The 15120-nt window shown below is 38.8% G+C and overlaps 1 protein-coding gene across 1 annotated transcript in view; it reads left to right on the top strand.

The window, feature by feature from the left end:
- The window catches only part of Nep3 (Neprilysin 3), a 465936-nt gene that overhangs the window by 336577 nt on the left and 114239 nt on the right, over window positions 1-15120 (top strand). The window contains exon 6 of the mRNA XM_067140749.2: window positions 12340-12438. Within this exon, the coding sequence (XP_066996850.2) occupies window positions 12340-12438 (99 nt within the window). The remainder of the gene's footprint in view (window positions 1-12339; window positions 12439-15120) is intronic.

The following is a 15120-nucleotide window of genomic DNA, read 5'->3' as shown; positions in this document are numbered from 1 at the left end:
TGTGCATTTGCGAGCTCTCCTGTAGACATTTGAATGCGATGTCGGGGTTGATCATAATACCCGTCAACTGCTGTTCCATAAAGAAAATTAGAAATGAAAGAGAACATGTTTTCGTAATAAATATGTAAATAATGTGGTTGATAGTAGTTAACTCGTTAGAAATAAAGACGAAAGTAAATGTTTGCTTAATTTTAATACTGCATACTGAAATTAAGTAAGAATGCGATACACCTCAGGATATGGCAGAGTGCATCACTGATTTCAGAGGTTAGTTTATATTTTCTCGCGTCTGGTTAAATTTTGGACAGGCTATTCCCATGTAAATTCATCGCATGGTGGTTATCATTTCTCTACTGGCGCTTGAAATATGTTTTCACGATACATATAATATGGTTAAGTTAGCTTAGGTGACGGACGCTGTTTGAACTTTGAATAAGAAAACAAACATTTACCACAAAATGCGATCGATCATCTTCTGTATCGTTCTCTCTTTATGTGCACTTGTGAGCGCTCTAGTCGACATTCGACGGCGAAGTTGGAGTTTATTAGTAGGCCTACCACCTTTTCAATACAATATATATTTGTTCACTTTTTCAATGTGTCAAACATGGCTGTATGCCTTCAAAAATGAACCGGCCGGTCATCAGTTAAAATATTATAGACTTATGCCAATAATCACACTCTACTACAATTTTATATTGCAAGAACAGAATTTCTTTCAACAAGTTAATCCTTTTAATTAGAAATATTAAGGTGTACACCTATAGAAATACGACTTTTTTTTTTATCTTACTGACCTCCAGTCTATATATGTAAATACTATTTTAACCATATCATGTATATAACTACTAATGTAATCTTAACATAAGAGTCATGATCAATGTAACTTGTCTTTGTATAATTGGATGCCGTTATGCATCACTAGACCAAGCGCCAAAAGTTGGTTGCGAGATAATCGCGTTTAAATTTGGTTCTATGTGTAAATTCTAGCGAACATAATTCTGCTAAATATGGTATTACTGGTGTTGTAGGATAATTGATTGTACCTTCTCACCAAATTTCAACATTTTTATACTCGCACTACATAGATTTTCTTGAAGAAATGGCGCTTAGTCTACTGATGCAATTTAAGGTTTTTCTCAAGTGCGAATAATGTATCACGATGCTACACCAATAACCCCAAACTGTTGAGTATCTACCAGTGGCGGCGCGTGGATGAAACATCTGGGGGTTCACTGTTGTGGAAAATAATGTGTTCAGATTATTATTGTTACTTGATGTTTACATAGATGTAAAATAGTGAGATTGCTTGATTAGAAACGCGACTTTGCTTTGCAGAGACACGACTACAGCTCGAAGAAGTTACCAAAACAATGAAGAATGAAAGACAGAGAATATGAGGTGCAATTACTTTAAGCTGATCCAATTTCCCCTCATTTTGAAGACGTTGCTTACGTAGGAATAACTTCTTCAAGAACATGTTAGGCAGACTACTGTTACTTAGGCCCTATGTGTTGCCGTATTTTGCCGTTTACTTTTCATAAAGCACATATTACTAATGAAAAGTTTCATTTAATTACATAAACTTAGTCTACGTACGCCTATTGATGCTATACAAACCGTAGTTAGCAAAATATTCTGGCCCATTGCGGTTAATTACATCAGAATGGCAAAATCGCCAAATTAAAATCCCTTCAAAACCTACCACGTACGGCAAATTTTAACCGCGCGCTCTAACAATGCTTCGGCTAATTTCGGGACTGCTCGATGTAACTCGTGTCTATCGCTGGTCCAGTTGCCAGCGATTCCTGGGCTATGTTTTCCCTGCTTCTCATAACCCCTCGCCTTGCGCACCCTCCTTACGTCTCACGGCCCCGAGCGTTCAGTCCTGAAATTGAACCACTTCGCTGGTTCCGGAGAGCAACCGAGTGTTGTCAAAAATACCGCTACGCGCGCTGATATACGGAGCAAATTTAAGGAATAGGCTCTGACAAACCATTTTACCTAGACTTATCTATTTCCAGGGGGTTCACTGAACCACTGAACATATAGAACGCGCCGCCACTGGTATCTACTGAGTAAAACTTCAAAAAATATAACGTGGCGGCAGCCATGATTAAAAACTGAATCTCCTACTGTCTGAAAAGGCCCGCTAAGTGCTTGATCCTCCACGAGCCGCGCCACAACTCCGGTACATTATTTAAATTTTAGATGGAGAAATTCTAGAAGGGAAGTTATTTGTAAAGTCGTTGCTATAACGACTTACTGATTTGAGGAATTTCAACTTATCTGAGTCAAATACTATCCGCACACTTTATCTTGGTGCATTTACATCCTTCTTCTTCTTGATATTTGGTTGGGCTCTGTATATAACTAACACCCAGTTCCAATACTTTGTAAATGAAACACTGTAGAACACTCAGAAACAGTTAGTTATGGTGACTAAGAAGGACTTTATTACACAGGACAAAGATCACTGGTCCCACTATCGACAGCCCTGAAAATGGTTTTCCGTGGTTTCCCATTTTCACACCAGGCAAATGCCGGGGCTGTACCTTAATTAAGGCCACGGCCGCTTCCTTCCAACTCCTAGGCCTTTCCTATCCCATCGTCGCCATAAGACCTATCTGTGTCGGTGCGACGTAAAGCCCCTAGCAAAAAAAAAAAAAAAAAAGATCACTGGTATGGGTGAAAAATTACATCGTGTGGGTGTAAGGGTAATAGACATAGGAGTAAGCACGGGGACACAAGGTACTATATCTTCACGCCGAAGTGACCCACCTTGGCGTCTTCTACTTTGACATACGGAACGGGTCTACAATTGGGAAGGACAGACGATAGAACACAACAACTAAAGGATCGAGTATTAAGGATGGAATAACACAAATAGAGGGTTGGAAGGTAGATATCGCGCAAAGTGTAATGTAAGCTTACAAATGACGTGTGATATGACTAATGATGTGTTCCCTAAACCGTACCTACCAAGGAGCAACTTACCTACCAAAGAGAATTTACCTACTGAATCTGGATCTTGCTAACAAAAGAACAACGCAGTATTACACAGGTGCTAGAGTCAACAAATGACAATAGTAAGGCGAACATTGTGTTCATGTGGTGCTAGAGTTGTATAATAACAAAGCTTAAACAAAACCGAATTAGGCATAATCGGGAATGTTATGAAGACTATGTAAGTGACACAACTATTAATGAAACGTGAATCTTATGGTATGTTTATAATATGATGTCCGTGTCATCTAAATATTTGTTTAATATGTATATTATGTCCGGTGACGGATTGTAAACAAGACAAGCAACACTTGTTGGAAGCGGTATTCGTAAACGGATTAGACTTGCAATTAATCGTGTACGAGCCTGAGGATATAACTGACATTGGAGAATGAGGTGATTTGCATCCGCCTCATTTGAACCACACTGACATGTCGGTTGGCTGACAATATTGAAACGATACTTTAACATGGGCGTAAGCGAGTGGTTGAAACGTAGCCTAATAATAGATATGATATGACGTCGTGTGTAAGTTGATCGTTGATACCAGTGTTTGACTGGCAGAGAGGGTTGGATACTGTAATAGAATTTCCCTTTTATTCTTGCAGTGTCATTCCAGAACTGTTGCCATGTTGCTTTTTGATGTTGCTTTAGTAGTGGAATTAGATCGGTAACTGGAGTCATAAATGTCATTGGAGGGGTGTTGAGGAGTGATGCTTGTTTGGCAGCTTTATCCGCTGTTTCATTACCGGGGATATTTTTATGAGCTGGAATCCATATAATTGTAATCTGAGTACCAGTAGTATGTAGGTCATATAATAGTTGCTTAACATTATAAACATACCAGTTCATCGTGAATTTAGAAGACTGGATCGATTGTAATGCTGATAGAGAATCTGTGAAGATATTAGCGTTCGGGATTGCTGCGTTTTTTATATACAGGAGCGTTTGTCTGATCGCTATAAGTTCTGCAGTGAATATAGAGAAATCCGGGTGGAGTTTATATAGTTCAATGTGTTGTAGTCGTTCATAATAAAATGCTGCTCCTACCCCGCATGAATTCCGAGATCCATCGGTATAGAAATTATGTCCAATGTTAGAGTATGATAAGCGGATTTTTTTCGAGGGTGGTAAAAACATAGAGGTTTGATACTGTAGGAATGCAAAAGTAGTAGTTGTAGCTTGGAGCGTATCTGTGTGGTATTGTACTACCTCATACGGTACTGTATAATGGGGAAGTTGGTTGTTAATGTCGATACATATTGGAAGACTGTTATTAGAGCAGGGGTTCTTTTGTCTCTGATATTATATGAGTTATATCGTTCATGTAGTAGTTGGAGTTTCGGTACAATAGGATGAGAAACTGTTATGAAACGTCGTATTAGGTACTTGGAAGTAAGGAACTGTCGACGTATATGGAGTGGTGGTTCTCCCGTTTCCACTTGGAGAGCATTCGTTGGTGTAGATTTTAGTGCACCAAAACAAATACGTAATGCATGGTGTTGTATGGTATTTAGCTTAGTCAGTGTTGCGGGATTAGCAATATCAATGATATGAGCGCAATAATCTAATCTGGAGCGAATTGTAGCACAGTATACTGTCTTGGCTGTTGTAGGGTCTGCCCCCCATGATCGTCGTGTGATAGCTTCGTGGAGTTTTGTATAATTATCTGCTATATTTCGGAGGTACTGGATATGTCTAGTAAAGTTTAGTTTATTATCTAGGATGATGCCGAGATATTTATGATATGTATGTATCGGTATCTCATAGGAAGCCACTTTTAATGGTTCAGTGTTGTAGACCCGTTTCTGCGTAAAAATGAGTGTTGAACACTTAGTTGGAGATATTGATAAACCATGGTCATTTAACCAGTTCTGTACTTCAAGCATGACTTTAGTAATAGTATTACGGGCACCATTAATATCCTTCCCTGATGTATATATGACTATATCATCAGCATAGAGTAAGATACGTGCATGTTGGAGTACAAGTTGTTCAAGGTTTGAGAGATACAAGGCAAATAATATGCCACTAAAAATATCGCCCTGTGGAAGTCCATCTGTAGCTTGACGTGAAATCGGGGGTGCATCAGGGTGTTTGATTATGAGCTGTCGATATGTATGGAGGTTTCGGAGTAGTGTGATGAACGGAGTAGGAAAGTGCTGAATCGGTCGACCGCGGCGATCTTCGAGATTCATACTGGCAACCTTTGAAACACAAACTATGAATCGCTTAAGCATCGTTGTGCGACATCTGGCGTAAACTTTACGTACTGGAACTGTTGTTGTTTACACATCAAAGTCAAAGTATAGAATTCATGCTAGGAACAAGATTCGCATCGAGAGATATGTTTTATAATGTTATATAATGTGTATGTGACATAGTTGTTGGCTTAAGATGACAACGGTTTAGAAATTTCATATCGATCGATCATATTCTCGATTCAATTCAGATTTCATTTTCATTCAGTTGGCAGCACCAGGCAGCACTATCGATACCGGGACAGCTCCCTCCTTACTCCGCCCCGTACACAAATGCATCAAGATAAAGTGTGCGGACAGTACATTGGTAAGACACGAGCCATTGTAATCTGTACAATTTTTGAATGGACTTTCCTTCACGATAGGCCTATTATATTCTGAGAGTACAGTATTGACGTGATATTTTAAAGCCTTGTTTTGTTTTGCTTGAGGCAGAAAATGTGATTAAGGATATTTTCTCCCATAAATACACACAAATCACTGGACAGGTAATAAGATTGCTGCTCTCAGTTCATTCAATCTCGAAATCAGGATCTCCATTAACCCTATCTACCTCATCCACGATGTCAGAATCTGCTTGAAGATTCTTGCAACATTGTTTGGCATCTGCAGGTATTAGGTGCATCAGCGAACCAAAGTCTCTTAGTTTGGCTTCAGAGATAATACGTTTTCCTTTTGGCCAAAAAGGTATTAATGCCTGGTGAAAGGGATCTCTACTTTCCCGTGGTTGTCCCTGTCTTGACTTATTTAGATTTACTTCCTGAGATTCACCATCAAATTCTAGAGAATGATTCTCAGACGCAACCTTCGTAGCAAGCTGCATTAGTAGCACTGTCCTTCTCCTTACTTTTGGAAGTACTTGATACATCGCTGAGATTCGTCACTTGATAAACCACTCAATGTATCGCCACGTAAAAATATCAGCACTATCGAAAACGCGGGCTCCCTCGCTGTCACATGCGCGCAATGTGAGAAATGTGGCGCTTGGTCCAATGATGCAAACTGGAACGTCGCATAGTATACTGATGCAATATACATTTCTACTGATTCCCGCTTTGTCGCTTAGGTTTTCTGTTTACTACCAACTAAAGGCCTCTTGTAATGCAGTGGGGAATTTTTTATAAATACCGTAGTTCAAGCCTTCCTCTACAAGATGGCGCTAAAATTTCAATTTTCGTCAAATGGCGCTTAGTCTACTGATGCATAACGGCATCCAATTGTTCTTGGCTGATGATGACAGAGAATCTGTCGAAACCGGTACCAAATATACAAAAATTGTGATGTTTTAACAGAAATGTAAAACTTTCACACAATATATATAGTATTGAAAAGGTGGAACTTATCGTCCTTTCTTTAATGTAAATCTTGATTCAACACGGAACCTAAGTATGAAATTCTTAACGTTAAAATTCTATTAGTAGGCTAATACCCGTTGACTGCTGTTCTTTAAAGAATGCTCAAAATGAAAGAGGATGACACGTTTCCTTAATACATGCGTAAATAACATGGCTGATAGCGATTATTAATTTAGAAATAAAGGCTGAAGTAAACGATCGCTTAATTTTAATGTTATATACTGAAATTAAGTAAGAATGTGATTACCTTAATTAAGGCCACGGTCGCTTCTTTCCCATTCCTAGGCCTTTCCTATCCCATCGTCGCCATAAGACCTATCTGTGTTGGTGCGATGTAAAGCAAATAGCAATGTATATATATAGAAGAGTGCATCACTGATTTCAGAGGATAGTTTATATTTTCTCGCGTCTGGTTAAATTTTGGAAAGTCTATTACCATGTACATTTATAGCGAGGAGGTTATCATTTCTGTACAGGTGCTTGAAATATGTTTTCACGATACGTATACGCTTAGGTTAGGTGACACTGTTTGAATAAGAAAACTGAAACATTTACCACAGAAGCCTCAGGAGTGATTTTATAATTTCTTCAGAATGAAATTAAATATACACTTCTACTTATAGAAGTTTGTAAAATAAGAAACGAGTAAGCTGTAGTGCCGGTATCATCTGCGAAAATGCAAGTTTTGAACAAACTGATTGCTCTTTCATACCGATTTTAATGTGTGTGTGTTTTCTCCCCAACTTTACGAAAAATTTGATGTAACGACAATCCGCTATAGCAAATAAATTTTTCGCAGTTATGAATTCTCGCTATAACGGACTTCTACTGTACTTTAAACTATCATCAGATATTTCGGGCAAGTAAGAATACAAAGAATCATAAAATTCAAAGAAATTACTTACATGTGTAGATTTGAAATTTTAATTAAGAACAATTACTTACCAGTTTCACGAATGAATTATGCTGGCCATAATTTATATTGGCACCTTCAGCACAGTAGGATTATATATTACTGACCATAAAATTGTTTGACTATATTGAGTTACTGAATAAGTATGGACAAAAATTGCAGTTTCTTTCACCTGTTCTATGAAATCCAACAATTTGTTTTGGATGCTCTGAAGGGGTCAGAATATCATACCACACCTGAAAACATTTTCCTGTTTAGGTGGTTGAAAACATCTGTTGTTAAAGAAAAGACATGCTTTTTGGGGTCATGTAACACTTCCAAAAAATCATTGATACTTCTAGGAGATAATACGTTCTTTATAGTTTCAGCCTTTGTTCATCCACAACAGATTTTTCTGGACATATCAGATGTACTGAACACATTTTTTGAAAGCTTGGTTGTACAGTCTATGCCTGTAGCTTAGATTGTGTTGAACTGTGTGGTAAACTAATGAAAGTTCACCAGCAATAGTTTTCACATCATTATTTAGGCCTCTGTTAAGATGGGGAGATTTGAAGTACTCACATCTTTTGCTTTGTTTCTGTGACCTACAAGAAATCACAAGAAGTTAACTTTGAAAATGGCCAAATTATGTACTAATTCAAACAATTTACATGCTGAGAAACAAGATATAAATAATACTAATTTTTTTAACAAGTTGCTTTACATCGCACTGACATAGATAGGTCTTATGGCGACGATGGGACAGCAAAGGGCTAGGAGTCTGAATGAAGCGGCTGTGGCCTTAATTAAGGTACAGCCTAGTGTAAAAATGGGAAAGCACGGAAAAACATTTTCAGGGCTGCCGACAGTGGGGTTCGAACCCACTATCTCCCAAATACTAGATACTGGCTGCACTTAAGCGACTGCAGCTACCGTGCTCGGTACTAATTTATTGCTTGCGGAGTTCATATGCTGTACTCAGTTCTTGCTGTCATGTGTAATGCTGAGCTTGCTTTTGTAGTTCAAATAATTTGCTTTATAAGCATTAGACTGTGCTGGTCTAATCCAGGAATAGGCATCTGCCTGTTTTGAAAGATGTGAACACATATACTTTTCCTTTTGCTGGTGGTGTTTAACTTTGTCATCACTCCCTATTATTTTATTATTAACTCGAGCACCTACATGACTTACACATGACGTAGAGTAAAACCACTGAAACTAAATCACGCCAAACCACCACCAGCTAAACCAACTCAAAGGAAGAAAGAAAGTAAGTGAAGTAAGCATTCAATTGTTTACAGACAAGAGGACTTAAACTCACTGGTTGGTCATTTTAAATGAGGTAATGATAAAAAAATATTGATATAGAATCGGTTTCCTCTGCTGTCATTAGTTTAAACAAATTCCAATCCATGTGCATAAAATTCAAGCCATTGAAATTGAATTATTGTACTTGATGTTAAACGATGGGTGAAATACGCCCAAATAGCCAGAAAATTGGAGCTTCGGGAGCGTGAAGAAGTAAAGTAAAATATGGAAGATTCTGGGAAATACAGTACACCACTAGTTAAGGTTGTTGATGATTGGATTGTCATTACTTCCATTTAAAAATGTGATTCAGATTAATTTTGGATCCTAAAAGTATTCTCAGAATTTTAGCGGGAGTTGTAAAAATTTGATTCTTAATTTTAGTACTTCACCTGGAGCAATTGAAAGGACTTACCCTATTTTCTTGCGTAATTAACGCACTTTTCCTTTAACGAAAAATACAGGCGAAAACTGTGGATGCATAAATTATTCGAGGAATTCAGATATTTAAAAAATATTTACAATTCATTTCCATTTAAAAGATACATCATATATAATATACATGTAATTGGTTCAACTCATTTGTGGTCAATCATTATTTGGCGTAAAATTCCGGCGTGGGATTTTTCTGAAAAGTTTTGAATGGGTTTGAAGTACCGACACTGGGAAATATTCTTCCCGTTATGAGCTGACAATACGACCTGAAGTGAAATAAATGCATACTAATAGAAGTACAATTCATGTAAGTACATAATAATGACATGCTGGCAAAAAAATCTATCACGAGAACAGCTGGGCATCGAAGGAGGGACCCCTGCTATATTTCCCCAAACCGTTCGTATCCAATCTCGTACGAGTGACGTGTCCATCCACCTTTGTTCTTGGATACTAATGTGGATCCCTCACCACGAACCTGCTACGCAGGCGTAGCAGGGGGAGAGGTGATACTCCCATGTGGCGCGTCCCAGGTGGCGGATAGGGGGGTCCTAACCGGCTTGCCGGCAGACTTGAGGGAAATAAAATACCTCTCGCGGACCAAACACACACCCCCTGTGGATGGGGGAGGCAGACGAAGAATTCACCCACGGTATCCCCTGCCTGTCGTAAGAGGCGACTGAAAGGGGCGACCAAGGGATGAATGAATTAGAACCATGAAACTACTCTTGATTCGTACCATCATGCGGGGAACACCAGGGGTTGCATGTACTTGCGAGTAGTATCACTAACTTGGTACAAAATAGGTTTGTGATTCGTTGCAGTAAAAAACCTTGCCGGGTGGATTCCAGTACCCGTGCGTTGTACCCATGTGGGCAACACCGCGGGTCTGGGCATAGCCTGTGAGTTGTACCACTATATGAGCGACATCGTGGGTCTGCGTTGCCTGTGATTAGTACTCACTATGTGAGGAACACCACGGGGCCCTTGGGACCGGCACCCGTGACTAGTACACCTAGGTGAGGAAACTCATCGGTTTGCGTTGGTTGTAAGTGGCGCCATTGTGTGCGAAACACCATAGGTCTGCGTTACCTGTACGAAGTACAGTATTTGTGAGTAGTACCATCTTTTGTGGAACACCGTGAGTCTTCGCTACTTCTGATTAATACCCCAACATGACACATACCATGGTTCTATTTTACTCGCGACATGTACCATTCTGTGGGGCCTTCAACTTGGATTTTGCACCCCCTTTAGACACCAAGCATCATTGTGCTTTATAAGTGGTTCCTTAGTCGGTAATAATGTTATTTTCGATCTCTCTTGAGTCCGATCCACTGGTTTTTGTTTGTTTGTTTTGTGTTTTGTTGGGTTCCTGTCCATCCATTCATTCTTCATGACATATTTTATTTTTATTTTGATCAGTGGATGCCTTTGAAATTTTTGTTCTTTAATTTCGTACCATTAGGAGCCGATGACCTTCGATGTTAGGCCCCTTAAAACAACAAGCATCATCATCAACGCTTTATGAGTGGTCCCTTGGTCAGTAATCAATTATGTATGATCTTTGTTCGAGTCTGATCCACTGTATTTTGTTTGTTTGTTTCCTCTCTTTGTGGGGTTCGTGTCCATCCATTCATTCTTCATGTCATTATTTTTTTTTTTTGGTCAGTGGATGAATTTGACATTTTTGTTCCTTCATTTTGTACCATTAGGGGCCGATGACCTCGATATTAGGCCCCTTTAAACAACAAACATCATCATCATCATGTGGATCCCTCGCGGAAATTTTTCCTTAGGCATTGGTTTTCATTTTTGAACAACAAAAAAGGTGCAAGCTTTCTGCCATCACATGTTACAGCAAGCATTGCCAAAGAGAATAGCATTGCAGTACATCGTTCTTTTTTGCTTCTGGTAGTGTGTACAATAACACTCGATGTCCCTTTCTTAAAGATTGTTCGACTTTGTGGCATACAGAAACTGATTGGCGTCTGATGCGGTGATCAGTTACGCCTTAATATACGAAAATAGGTCAGTGGGCCGCAAGTATTCAGTGTCTGAATGCAACGAGCACTACCGTGGTAACACAGAAGTTGTTGCACATCAAGCGACCAACAAGTCTCGCAAAGCATATCGCGGACCAAAAAGTGGCTTCCAAAAGTAGGGGAGGATCTGCTTAAATATTTGATTTTGTTATGCAACTTTGGATATGCCATTTCTCACAAAATGCTTTATTTTAAGGGACGAGAAATAGCTGCTGCACATGTAATCAGTGTCTCGGATTTGAAGGTTAGCCAAGGCTTGATGATTAATTTTATGAAAAGAAATGGACTTTCTCTTCGATGAGGAACACCATTATGCCACAAAATGCTGAATGGTTTCAACCAAAAAAATAATTGATTTTCATCGCTTTGTGATTGAGAAGTGTAAAGTGAAGGAATATTTGCTCTCCCAAATAGGAACCGCAAGTTTGTATGATGCAGTATTAGTCGAATACTTGCTCACTGTGGACTAACAAACAATTTTGAGATCAGAGAAAAACTCATGTACCGTACCCGAAACACTCATACAATACGTTTGTACCAGACTGGAAAAGAGGGTCACTAGTCACTTCTGTTGATTCTTGCACTGAACTAATGCAGTGGTATTTCCTACCAGCTGATAACAGCATGTTGTCCAGTATTTGGAATGCCCGGTTTTGCAATAGGAAGGCTGCTACCTGAGTAATTGATATCTTTATTTCAAAGCGCATCTGGAACTGCGTGATTGATGTTTGAAGAACATTTCTTTTCCTCCACATTGGACCCAAAAATATTGGGGTGTGTAAATTATGCAATGGAGTTAATTATGCGAGAAGATATTATAAAATGGGACCTCTGCTGTTTTAGTAATTGGTTTTGGAAATAATTCAAGACTGTCATTTCACATACTCCATGTCTGAAGTGGGAGGATACATTTGCCTGTTAAAATTAGGTTTAAGTTGTCAATCTATATCATGCTTGAAACTGTAGTATAATTAACAAATGATGATAATTGAATAAAATATAGGATATCATAATATATGTATTTTAATTTTCAGATTGACCAAGGCGGTTTAACTCTCCCCACCCGTGACAGCTACCTCAACAAAACTGCCAATGAGAAATTGTTGGGAGCCTACTTAGATTATATGACTAAGGTAAGTTATGAGTAAAGGAATCTGTTCAACCACTTAAGAGTAGCCTATAGTCAGTCTGAAATCACTGGAATGCAAGACATTCAAGAGTGGAAGAACATATTACAGCAAGAGTGTGAGGTTATTTGGAATGTACGGTAAGGAGCAGAGCAGTTCTTCCTACCACTCCACATTACTGAATGAACGGTATACACATCTATGGACTATTCTAAGTTGACTGACATGTGTATATGTATGCTAAGATTTCAACTAAATTCTGTTCTGATGAATTGTTACCAGAAATAATAGCTCAAGTTTGTGAAATTACTGGCCATGATCTATCATGCTGTTCATATGTTCAACAACCAACAAAATTAAAAACTCATATCAGGAAGTCTAAATTGGACAGCAACCAAGAGTGGGCTGAGGAATAAGTTGGCAAGAATTATAATGAGTTTTTTAAAATTTATTTATTATAAAAATGCTATTTGTTCGGGGCGTCGACCCATGTGGATCTTTTGCCCCCACTGGCACCATATTGTATGAACTTGCGTGTAATTGGAATGGTGGTAGTGTGGAATGTTGTGTGTGAGGAAAGGAAGATTAAGGACGTCACAAACACCCAGTCCCCAGGCCAGGGGTATTAATCATTACAATTAAAAAACCCTGACCCAGCCGGGAATCGAACCCGGGGCTGCCGGGTGACAGGTGGACGCGTTGCCACCTACACTGCGGGGCCGGACATTATAATGAGTTAAATGATGCTATTAATACTGTTCCTGCTGGGCTGAGTGGCTCGGACTATTGAGGCGCTGGCCTTCTGACCCCAACATGGCAGGTTCGATCCTGCCTCAGTCTGGTGGTATTTGAAGGTGCTCAAAAATGTCAGCCTTGTGATGGTAGATTTACTGGCACATAAAAGAACACCTGCGGGACTAAATTCAGACACCTCTGTGCCTCCAAAAACTGTAAAAGTAGTTAGTGGGGTATAGAGCCAATATTGTTGTTGTTATTATTATTATTATTATTATTATTATTATTATTATTATTATTATTATTATTATTATTATTATTATTATTATTATTATTATTATTATTATTATTAATTATAACTTGTATGCCAGTAGTGAATATGTTCATTAGTCCAATTCATTGGCTGAATGGTCAAGTCACAGCCCACAGTTCAGAGGGTCCCGGGTTGAAATCCCAGCTGGGTTGGGTTTCTTACCGTGTGTAATCCCTCTGGCTTGGGGACTGGATGTTTGTGGTCGTCTCAGAACACACCTCTTCATGCATAAAAAACAAACAACACTACCAACCACCACAGAAACGCACAATATCAAATATATCAGGAAGGGCATCCAGCCATAAAAAGCGGCCAAGTCTGCATGTGCAAAATAGTTCATACCCATTGCCCCACTACAGTGTGGGGAAAAGTGTAGTAATATTATTATGATTATTATTATTATTATTATTATTATTATTATTATTATTATTATTATTATTATTATTATTTATTACCGTGATTTGGTGGATCAGCAGAGGTGAAAGAAGGTGCCGGGGTGAATGGGTCTAACTACAAAGCCGAGATATGAATTAAAATTTCATTAAAGGTTATATTTTTGAAAATAACAAAACTTAACAATTTTCACATAGAATTTCAAAATTTAACAAATAATAACAAGTCAACAAATAAACGACAATCAGGTACAAGACCAGGAAAAGCCAAGATTCAGAACAATTCTGGGCCTTACGCTCCTCGCTATACAATTTCCTTGAGCTTCTAGCTCAAATATAGCAAGCACAATACTTTCCAGGGCAGAAAACCCCGTCATACATGGAGCACTAGCTCCGTGAATTACAAGGTCAAGGCACTTTTACAATACTAGAAAAGAGCAGACCCGCTCTCAGTTTTCCAAGCCTAGTCAAGGCAACATCAAAAATGTCTTACACTTTCTGGCCTTCCATGGCCCATCTTACACATTGAAACAGGGGTATCTCGTACCCAACCTACAGGGCCTTCGAGTAAAAGAAATAACCGTTAAATAAATGGCCCAAACAAAAGGAAGGAGGCGGATACTTGCACTCCTCTATGTAGCTTCTTAAAACCTAACAGGCACAAGGCCGATGAAACAGGGGCTAATCCCAACCTATGGAGGTGACTCCTATAAGAATTATTTAATACATTAAGGAAGAGAAGAAAATCAGTTACCAAAACATAGTCACCTCAAACCAAAATGAAGGGGAGCTCGAGAGGGTAAAGCACTCTCTATCCCCGATTTACAATTAAAGATATTTACATAAGCCGGCAGAAATTTACATTACAGAAAGGTAGGTTACATATGAAAGTTTTGGACCTTTCCCGTGGGTTAAACTGCTGAGCTAGCAAGAAATAAGATGTTACATGGCCATTACCTTACTGAAGACCAGCTGCCTGATGAAAGAGGCACCTCCCGCCTCCTGCTACACGTCCATACACTAGGTTAGATGTTAATCAAGTGGCCAAGAGACGTGAAAATCCGCAGTTTATAAACCCTTGGGAAAAGTTCGAGACCTTTCATGAATACTAAAGCCACACTCTCTCACTTTTATTGGTTAGTTTAAAGTTACACACCAAAACGAAGAAGAAGCCAGTGATTGGTTAGAAATTAATTACAGAAATTCTGGGTTGGCTAAGTTAAAAACTGGCAGAAAGAAAGATAAATA

The sequence above is a fragment of the Anabrus simplex genome, chromosome 2 (genome assembly GCF_040414725.1).
Source record: "Anabrus simplex isolate iqAnaSimp1 chromosome 2, ASM4041472v1, whole genome shotgun sequence".
Taxonomy (NCBI): Eukaryota; Metazoa; Arthropoda; class Insecta; order Orthoptera; family Tettigoniidae; genus Anabrus; species Anabrus simplex.
The sequence above is the reverse complement of the archived record's forward strand: the minus strand, read 5'-3'. Positions and strand labels throughout refer to the sequence as shown.